The sequence below is a fragment of the Stomoxys calcitrans genome, chromosome 2 (assembly GCF_963082655.1).
Source record: "Stomoxys calcitrans chromosome 2, idStoCalc2.1, whole genome shotgun sequence".
Taxonomy (NCBI): Eukaryota; Metazoa; Arthropoda; class Insecta; order Diptera; family Muscidae; genus Stomoxys; species Stomoxys calcitrans.
In genome coordinates, this window is record NC_081553.1 from 166,300,160 (window position 1) to 166,311,294 (window position 11,135).

Here is an 11,135-nt window from a genome sequence, read left to right on the forward strand (position 1 = left end):
CTAAAACGTATTGGTGTGATCCTCTCAGCATACTGTATTAAAAGCCATAAAATTCGGATGAGTTATTCCAAAATGTACAAGAAGTTTGACTAAAAATCTCCCAGGTTCGCTAAAAGGTTAGTTGCAACCCTTCTCCCAAGTTGAAGATAGTATGATATGAGGGCATGATAGGACTACCCAACTAATTATTAGAGTTAACTGAGCCTTATGATTCTTAAGGACAACCCGAAGAACACATGTAAGTAACACAAATTAAACCCGTTTTTAATTAATGCATGACAAACATAAGTGTCCTTAATTAGCTTTCCAAGCAAAAATTGGACGGAATATTTGCTTGCCTTTCATATTAAACTCAGTAACCTTGTTTCATATATTGTTTTATATATTTATGTTCCTAATCATAACCAGCGTTGCCGTTTTTGGTAGGTTCCTACCAAAATTGGTAGTTTTTATTGGCTTGCTAGGTTGGTAAGCTGACCTCAATTTTTGGTAGGTTTTCTATAAAATACTGAAATACTGCAAAATTGCGGGGATAACTAAAATTATTTCACCCCATGTCGTTTCTGTGTATTTGATAAAAGTAAAGAATAAAACCATGTATGCAAGGGGCCAAATACTGTTACAAGGGGTCTCACTGCTTCAAATTTCAGGTTAAAGGGTCTAGGTTCTGAGTTTGATTGTAACTAGTATGAGTGTTGAGGGATCTCTTCCAAATTTCGTAAATACTGGGTAATAAATGCGTCTTTTTTGCGTTCCTTCAATAGGAAATTAGGGCTTTATGGCTGCTGCCTACAAATATGGTCAGATCTGGTCTATACTCAGATGTTGAGAGGTCCATGCAACTCAATGTAACAGCGAAAATGAGTAGTAAAGCCTTTTTTATGCTCAACCCTTCAAATCGAGAGATCGCCCTATCCAAACCCGGCAAGGTTGTTCGTTGAAATCCTGCCAAAAACACAACAGCGGTATCGAGCGGAGAGTCGCAGTGAGAGGCCGGGCGGCACCGGCTCTTGCACAAATACTGAGTGCCTATGATGCTCGATATAACAAGGCGGGTTATTGGCGCTTTAAATAACCAATGGCCACCATGTTCCGGAGGCGATCCGTCGTTTGGACCGGAACAAGCTTGCTCACCAACGGGAGCTTAACGAGGATCGGCCCCTCCGCATGAAAATGTGGCTACAACTAACACAAAACTAATGTAAAATTGTGTATTTGTTATTTAATTTCAATTAAACGTAAATTTTTAAAAATTAGAAACGCTGTACCTTTTTTTATAGCCGCCACTGTATATGGGAGCTATATCTAAATCAAAAGCGATTTCGACCAAAATCCGTTCACAAAGAGAAGTCATAAAAGAAGACATTGCGGAAAGTTTTAACTAGGCGATTAATAAATTCGATGATAAGGGCTCTAGAAGTGAAAATCGGGCCAAATATATATTGTATGTATATGTGAGCTATTTCGACCAAAATTCGGACATATTGTGGTAATCGTAGAAGAAAGTTTTGTGCAATATTTTGTGAAGATTGGTCATTAAATGCGCTTGCAAAGGGTCATGAAATAAAATCAGACGAATATGTACATGGGAGAATATGTACATGGGAGATATATCGAAATCTGAATTAATTTCCATGAAATTCAATAATAATGTCGACAATCTGAGAAATTTTCATGCAAAATTTCGTGAGAATCGGTTGAAAAATTGACACATTGCAATAGTACTCAAAGGGAAGCTGTGCTCAGTTTAGGTTTGAGTGGTCGTCTATTTTCTTAACAGACTCACCTAGACTATTTAGTCCATGGTGATGCCGCAGTAGCGACAGACCAGGCCTCCAATGGGAATCGAACTCACGACTTCCGCACTAGCAATCCGAACCCGCTTCCAACCTCGGCTATTAGGGGAAAAATGTAAGGTAGGTTAGGTTAGGTAAGAGTGGCCCTCCTTTACAGACTCACTTAGACAAATTCAAGTCCATTGTGATACCACAGTAGCGATAGACCAAGGCTTCTGGCAGGAATCCAACCCACGACCCCTGCACCGGTAATCCAAGCACGCTACCAACTCGGCTACCGGGGTGAGGTAACAAAAAAAAAGCGTGCTAAGTTCGGCCAGGCTAAATCTTAGGAACCCACCACCATGGATTCTGCTTAAATATGGGAGCTATATCCGGTTATAGACCGATTTGGACCGTACTTAGCGGCTTGTAAGGGGTTAAGAAGCCAAATCGGGAGATCGGTTTATATGGGAGCTATTTGAACCGAACTTGGCACAGTTATGGGAGTCATAACAGAACACTATGTGCAAAATTTCAGCCAAGTCGGATGAAAATTGAGGCTTCAAGGGCTCAAGAAATCAAATCGGGAGAGCTAGCTTTTCCCGTTCGACCGCTATTGTGATTTCGACAGACGCTCGGCTGCACATGACTAGTTCGACACAGAATGTCGAGACGATCAAGAATTTATAAACTTTATGGGGTACTAGATCAATATTTTGAGGTATTACAAACGGAATGAATAGATAAGTATACCCCATCCTATGGTGGTGGATATAATAAATAGAGGATAGTAGCACGAGCAGAAATGGATAGAGGATAGGAGCAGGTCATACCATCTCGATATAATCGAGGCGACAATAGGAAACCTGGAAGGAATGGTAGAGGTATTATATCGGATACCTGGGACGACACTTAAGGTCAAATATGAGGCACTGCTGCCAGCTAGACAGTTCTTGATCGACGGAACCTTAGTATTGGATAATGATGAGACGCTGGAGTATTTCCTTTGTCATTGTCCGTTTCGCGCCAACAGACATCAGCACATAGGTGGGGACACAATACCAGATATAAACCAACTAAGGGGCATGGTATAGAAAACAATTCGTGATTTTGTAAGCAGCATGGAATTCCTGACCTAAACTTTTTTCTCAAGGTTATTTTAGTGTTTAGAGCGCACAAGAAGCCGATTACTGGCTTAGGCGTGGCATGGGGCGGATTAATATTCACAACCTCTTTCCAACCTAACCTAATCTAGTAAAAAAATGTAATGAGTTCATCCGACGAATATAAGAGCAGGAGCCTTAATTCTTGCATCCGCTACGGAGCCAATTTTTGTTCGAAAATTATCTCTGTTCCGTAAATACTAATTGAATGATGGGTTACAAACGAATTTGATGAAATTTAGCACACGTACAAGGATAAAACACATCACACTAAGTTTTATAAATGTCGAGCCCAAATTGTGGCTTCTGGAGCTTTAAAAGGTCATATCAAATGAAAAATATATATGGGAACTATGCCTAAATCTGAATCGATTTTTACAATATTTTCCACACGGTTCTTGACGTCAAGTAAATCATCTCGACATGTTATATTTTGTAAAGATCTAACAAAAATTATGGCGACTACGACCTTCAGAGACCATATCGGTATAAAAAGGAGGCCCCCTATCATTGAGCTTAAACTTGAATCAGGCTGCACTCATTGATATGTGAGAAATTTGCCCCTGTTCCTTAGTGGAATGTTCATGGGTAAAATTTGCATTTTTTCTAAAGATAAAATTTCAGTGAAATTTTTTCTGACGACAAAATTTCAATGACAATTTTTTTAAATACAAAATTTCGATATACAATATTTCTTGAGAAACTAGCATTTGAAAAATCTCCTCGAAAGGTTAAGGCAAATCAAAATATTCAAAATGTACAAAATTTACAAATTTTTGGAATTTTTGATTGTGCTAACCTTTTTTTCATTTAATTTGCTCGAGCTTTTTTTTTATAAGAAAAGCCTTTGCCAGAGAACTATTTTGCTTATAATCAGGTAGGTATGTTGAAAAAGCTGTGGTAGGTATGTTAAAAAAGCAGTCCAATGACAAAAAATTCCAAAATTCTTATATTAAGAAATTTTAATGTTCATTGTTATCAGCGCAACTGAGAGCAACTGGGTTACGGAGTAGTTCCAACTGAAGTCGCGGAAAAATATTGAGTGCCTATGATGCTCGATATGACAAGGCGAGTTATTGGCGCCATAAATAACCAAAGGCCGCGGAGATACGTCCAATAGAGCGCAACGAGTTTGTTCACATATAGAAGGATTCCTACCTCTACATGCAAATTTGTGGCCACTACAACAACACGAAAAGTGGCCATCGAGGGTCACCTAGGATCTTCGGGTAATTTAATGCAGAAATTGAGACCGCTTTCCTCGAGGTGGTGAGAAGTGTGACTGACGATTTCGTGGGGTGATTTTTCCGACTTTTGAAAAGTTCTGCTGAGACTTGGCTATAAATTTTTATCTTTTCACACAGCTCTTTGATGTTATTCATCTTCGCCAAGTTAGAGCAGTTAGCCGGGTATAACATTTATCCACGCCAGTAGGGGGTTATGGGAGCTTAGAAAGATAAATGTTTAACTTCTCTGGAAAACTCCCTCTTTGATTCTACGGAGCTTCAACTTATCGTTTCTAAACTCTGCGTATGAGCTGCTTTCTCGGGTTAGCATGCTTGGTGGTTGTTGGTAGGTCGTTTAAAACAGTTACAGGCAGGAGTGCGGACAAAATATAAATTTGCGATTTGCCTGGTTATACTCTGGCTCTTACTTTGAGACATTTCTTTTCAAAGTTTCCAAAATTCTTTAAATTTTTTCACGATTTTTTGTATTTTTCATAGTTGTCGTGACGAAATACGTACCAGAGAGATGTTTCTTTAACTATGGAATCTACGTTGTTTTTTCTCTGCAAAGGATTTCTGGGCTGAACGCATCTCGCCTATTTTTGACCTTTTGCTGGCTGGGATGATGCGACTAACGATGTAGCCAGGACAAATAGGGTGTAGTCTGATTCTATGGGTTGCAGGTTAGGACAGTAAGGTTTAGAAACTCGGAATTAGAAAGGATGTACATTCACCATGAATTACCGCGGGGATTTTTTTCCTCTGGAGCACATTAAGGCTTCCCCGGTGTGGTAGAGGAAAAATTCTAACAAAACAAAAGAAAAGCATAGAAGGAATAAAACGTCGCAGGTTTAAAATTTTTACGAAAAAATTACTTTTTTTTGTGAAAATTTTATCAATTCTTTAATGGTTTGATTTTTATATAGCTTTTTCTATAGCATATTTTTCGAATTAATAATCTACTCGTAAAAAATTTTTACGAATAAATTGCTCAATGTTTTCTTTGTGAAAATTTTATCAATTCTTTAATGGTTTGATTCTTATATTGCTTTTTCTATAGCATATTTTTCCAAATTATAATCTACTCGTAATGTCAAAACTCCATAGGTACTTCCGCGGCCCAATTTATACATGTTTTTAGCATATTTCTAATATCTCGGTGTAAAAATGTGTAAAAATTGTATTTCCTTATTAGCTAGATTGTATTTCCTTATTAGCTAGATTAAAACCCTCCCGCGATGGATTGTTTTCGGCACCATGGTGATCCACGGATCTTTTTGTTCCCGGTAGCAGATTTCTTCTGGATCGCCCTTTTGCGTATTCTGCAATTTTAAACTTGTTGCCATATAGGCTTGCTTATGTTAGTAACAAATTAATAAATAAAAATTAAAAAATTTTATTTTTTTTTTTAACCTCATAATCGTAATTCAGTTTAACGGAGAATTCTTTAGGCTTTTAACGATTACTAAGATTAACTCATCTATTTATAAGAATATTTAATGCTGACATTTACTTACTTGGCATTCTCCATGAGATTATTATCATCGACCACAGCAGCACCAATTTGATAGCTTGAACTTTTCTCATATTGATTTACCAAATGATTGCTAAACTGTGGGACGGGCTGTTGTTGCTGCTGATGGGATGATGTCGGAGCAACGTACATATGATGTTGAAGAACTACTTGCTGTTGGCGCTGTAGTTCTGAATTTTGATAATAAGTTCCTGCTAAATCGGCGTGTTGATTATTGTCAATGCTTTCAGAGAACGGCTGTTGCTGCTCAGGACCTTGCATGGCATGCATTTGATTAGAGGTTGTTGAATTGACAAAATTGCCCATAAATTCACCAGAATTTGAGCTGTGGTGAGTCACTGACTCAGCTTTACTGTTCATGATTTCATTTTCATTAGTTCCCAGAACTAAAGATCCATCAGGATTATGTGCATACTGGAAATTTGAAGACGGGCCGTAGTTCGTTGGCCAATTAGAGCAGACTGAAGCAGCAGCGACGGAAGAGGAGGGGTTCGTAAATGTTATTGTGGGATTAAAATTGGAAATCGGAGTCGCCGTTGAATTAGAATTAATATTCATGGCACTACACCCATTTGTTAGCTGTTGCAGGCGGTTATTGATTTGTCGCTGTTTGGCCAATTGGCGACATTCCTGTTTGTGGGTGGGCCAATCCCGATGCTGATGATCGGTAGAACAATAATAGATGCATTTGCATTTGGCGCACCTCAATAGCTTTTGTGTTGTACCACAAATTGCACATTGTGGTTGCTGAAGTGCCTGCTGCGCCGGTAGTGGATGCTGTGCTAAACTGGATGTTGACGTTAAAGACTGTTGTGGCGGTACAACAAGCACTTGTTGAGAATCCATCATTCTTAGCAAAAGGAACCGTTTCCTTCTTTCTTTTGTTTTTTCCTCCTATGGTCTCGAATGGCTCTCAGTGTTTGGTTGTCCTTGTGCTGCCCTTTCTCATAATTATACTTTGTTCACACTATTCGCATTCAGCGACTATCGCAACAAGGCAACGAGTGTGGTCGCCTTTGTCTGCGTGTGTGTATGTGTGTAGTGCGTGTAAAATACGGATATTTCTTCGATGAATTTGTTTGAATGGATGGAGTATGTTGGTGTGAAAAACAATGACAATGTGTTGGGCTCTTCCACCCGCTTGATTATGCCGTGTTTTGTTATTGCCGTTGTTGCTCTTATCTTGCTTTTGCTTGTCACGACAATAACCTTGACAGGGGACTCGCGGTCAATTAGGGGGTACAAATCTGGTTACAATTGCTGCGCTCTGTTGCCGTCGTTAGTTCTGTGCAACAACTACTGTTGTCGCCTTGGATGACTTTGGGAGCTTTTGGGGGACAATTGTTATTGTTTTCGCAACGAACCAAAGATGACGGTGAAGTGGGTCGAAATTCGGCAAATATTGTCATTCAATACAAACAGCTGTTTCTGGCGTCTTCACTTCTAACGAGATTATTATTAGCACTGACCCAGAGAACCAGAAGCACCGGCATTTATTGGTGTTGGTAGTGGAGGTGTATCTATCGTTTAAATGATATAAACAAACAAGCATGAAACCCTTAAGAAAGGCTTTTGAGTGAAAAAAATGAGGGGTGAGCGGAAGACAATTTTCAGTGTTCTTGTCGCGTGTATTCAGTAATCGAATGTGTGTTTTCCTTTGAGTGAATTTTTTTTTTTTTGTTATTTATTTTCTTCTATTCACTGTTGCTGATCATTTCTATTTATATTGTAGTAGCAGTATCAATTATTTGTTTCACTTTATTATTCGTTATTCTTCACGTAAACTTTGTGCTTTGCAAAAGCTGTACAACTATTGATTTCGAAAACAAAATACTTTTGGAATATGATTTTATATGGTTGCTTAAAGTCTTTTCGACTCTTTAAAGAATAAATGTAGCCCAAAATTCAAAGTTTTACAGTAAAAATTAATATAAATTTCGCCAAGAACACGCAAAACTTTCACACAGGTCCAAAACAACTGACAGCAATAACTATCGATAATTAGGTCTTACAATCGATAACGAGTCCAGTTGATTTTTTAAATCGGATAACCGAAGTGTGTACTGAACTACAGGCTTGTTGTATTTTACAAGCTAGTGGACGGGTACACTGACCCTGTTTAATTTTAACAGCCGTATTCACAAGAATTTGCTAATGAAGCATTAAGTGCACAATAGTTTTTAAACGATTATTGTACAATAAACCCACTAAAGCATTTCGTATTCAAAAACCTACAATAGCAGCTGAACAACTAAAGTGCGGTTCTTTTTTTTGCTTTGGCAACCCTATGCCGTTTTAGTTCTGGTGCCGAAAAAGTAGTTATTGTGTCGGTTTTCTCACAATCGGTTCCAGATGCTGTCAAACTTGTTTGTGTAATAATTATTTAAAAAAAAACTGCAATTAACTAAGAACAAATGCATTTCTTGTCACAAGTAGCTGAAAATAATAATAATGCAAATATAAACATAAAATATTCTTTATGTTTATAAACCGATGCAGGGTCCGATGTTGCGTTTGTTTTATTTAGTTTGCATCACTAAAAGTGAGCCCAGCTATTTTATTACAAAATCACCGAGGCGGATTTAAAAAGGTGGTCTTACGCGAACAGCTGTTAACAGCTGGCCAGGTATGACGGTATTAAGATGTCAGATTTTTGTTAGCATTCTCTTTGTATTTATCTTCTCTCTCGCATATTCTCTGCTCATTTGCGCACACGTATACAAACACGCACACAAATTGCTTTGTGTATGTTGGCAAAATGTCGATCAGCTTGAAACGTCGATCAGATGGCGGGTTGCACCATGCTATTGTGGTTGTTTTGACCAGCTTTAATTGTTCCGCAATGGGTAGATACAAAGCTCCACTGAAAAATAATTGATATCACACGATAACGGGTAATAACACGTTACTTGCACTGTGCTAAGAAAAACAGGCTCATTACAACAAATCAGATCGATAAAAGTAGTGGTGCAATAATAAAGTTGTCGCATTTGTACAATAAGGAAAATTTCATTGTAAATCGATCTACCTTTGAGAGATGTAACCCTAGAATTGATTTATGTGGAAACATCGTTTAAACATGGTGATAAGTGTACTCGGCAATTTAAGTACGTTTACATTGGCCGCTAATCCGGATTTATGGCCTTTTCGAGATTTAAGTGCTTCATCTTGTGTTTTTTGGAGGTTTTACCATACAAAAATAAATCCATTTTTTGCCGGATTTATTTATAAATCCCAAATAAACCAGATGTCATGGCTGAATAATCGATAAAAGTACCAAAATATGGAGCTGTATTCAAGAATGGTGTATGATTGTGTGTGATATGCACATTCATGTATACGAATGTATTACTTTCAATGACTAAAAAGTCGAATAATCGATTGTAAAGTCGAAAAGAAAGTTGTACAGAGAAAAAAGCTACACAGAGATAAAAGTTTTTACGATTTATTGCTCTTTGGTTTACTCTCGTTGCTATTAATATATTGGGTTGCCCAAAAAGTAATTGCGGATTTTTCATATAGTCGGCGTTGACAAATTTTTTCACAGCTTGTGACTCTGTAATTGCATTCTTTCTTCTGTTAGTTATCAGCTGTTGCTTTTAGCTTGCTTTAGAATAAAAGTGTAAAAAAAAGTATATTTGATTAAAGTTCATTCTAAGTTTTATTAAAAATGCATTTACAATTACTTTTAGGGCAACCCAATATTTCTTAAATTGAATAGTTATTTAAACGGAAAGCAAAATATGGTAATATAATAACATGGGTGAATCGATTTGATAAACTTTAGCAGCGGTATTCAGATGGGTAATAATAACTCATGCCCAAAGTTTGTGCACATCCAAGCAAAATTTTTGGGATTACGTCCTTAAAAATTGAAATCTTCAGCCCCTTAAAGGCGTATTTAATGTCCGATTTTAATAAAGTTTGGAAAAATGTATTATAATATACTGATCCCAGTCCATATTTTGATGTTGCTAACATATAAAATGATCTCCACATTGAACATCTTAAGCCTACAAAATGCGAATATATCGAATATAGTCTATATCGGTCCAACTTTAGGTGTAGGTCCATATTAACGTAGCCGCAATTTTCGGTATTTTTGCTCTGAACACCAAATTTTTATTCCAATTTTTCTAATTTCTGGAAACACTAGTTGAAAGTCGGCTAGGATACTGGTATATAGACCATTTCAAGCTTTAATAAAAATACAAAAAAGGGGAAAGAATAAGCGGGAATGTGGAAAATTTTTAAATTTGGTGAGCAAAAATTCGCCATATTGGCTTAAGATACCGGGATGGTTTGATATAAAAATGCGCCAATTTTGCATTTTAAACTTTTCTTAATGCGTCCCCTTTTTGAAAATACAAAGAAATGATTATATCTTGGTGACAAAAGTTGATGTAAACTTGTAGGAAATAGAAGTATCTTATTCAGAAAATTTTGCAAATTTTTGACAATGAGTCGAAATGTCTACTGTTTTGCAGAAAAGTCGAAACGTCTAAAAGTCGAATTTTGCCACTTTGATAAAAGTCTTAAAGTCGACTTTTCGTCCCAAATTGGAGATCCCTAGATCGCGTTCCATGTGAGAACCAAGGGTCGAAAAACCGCATGCGTGGATAAGAAAAATCGTTCAAATTCTTACATTTCTTTCTTGAAGATGGTGCATAAATCGATCATAGTTTAAAGCGGTATAATATGTAAATCTAATGGCTAGTACTAGATTTTGAAGTAAAAAAACTAGCTGATTTCATTCAGTTAAACATTCCCTCATAACTTATGAAATGATTTTAATTAAAGTATTATGTTATCATTGAGTAGCGTTTCAATAAAGTGATCGCGAAAAAAACCTGCGGTATTAACTATGAAGAAAAAAAAACGAACTTAGTACCGGCCATATTCCTTCTATCTGAATACAGTAATCTTGAGGTTGGAGACCAGTAACTCGGGCCATTTATCAACTCATTGGTTTACCTGCCCTACAATGGGACTGACCCTCCGAACGAGACAGTCGGCAAGTCTCCTTTGATCTTCGTTTATTGTAAGAGCCTAAAAGGACACTGATTGTTGACTAAGCAGCCCAGAAAAATTTTGACTATATTGCTCTTTTCGAAATTTTGATAATAATTCTGTCATGATTGTAATTTTAAATTTTCCCGGTTTTTTATGAAAGTTAATTGTATCTTTTATATATCAAAATGCAAATTTGCCAATGAACAATCCATTAAGAAACATTATATATCGGCTATGCAAATTTTTGTTCCCATCTCCCCATTCTCATATCTCTAGTCTCTTATTCTCATATCACTACTATGTTCGTTTTAGGCGACATTTTTTACTTACTTTTACTTTTTTAATTAATAGATTTTGAAGGAAAAAAACATACTGATTTCATTCAGTAGGAGATTCCCTCATGATGGCTGGTACTATGTTA

At 37.0% G+C, this 11,135-nt stretch overlaps 1 protein-coding gene across 2 annotated transcripts in view; it reads right to left on the reverse strand.

Moving 5' to 3' along the window:
- The window catches only part of LOC106081319 (hypoxia-inducible factor prolyl hydroxylase), a 67,819-nt gene extending 60,142 nt beyond the window's left edge, over positions 1 to 7,677 (reverse strand). The window contains exons 1-2 of one of the 2 annotated variants that reach the window (XM_059362171.1): positions 7,536 to 7,677; positions 5,685 to 7,221 (exon numbers count right to left, since the gene is read on the reverse strand). In XM_059362171.1, coding sequence (XP_059218154.1) covers positions 5,685 to 6,550 — 866 coding nt within the window. In that variant the 5' untranslated portion in view covers positions 6,551 to 7,221; positions 7,536 to 7,677. Of the gene's footprint in view, positions 1 to 5,684 lie in introns of both variants that reach the window. The other variant, XM_059362170.1, reaches the window with a different exon arrangement.
- Positions 7,678 to 11,135: the final 3,458 nt, after the last annotated feature.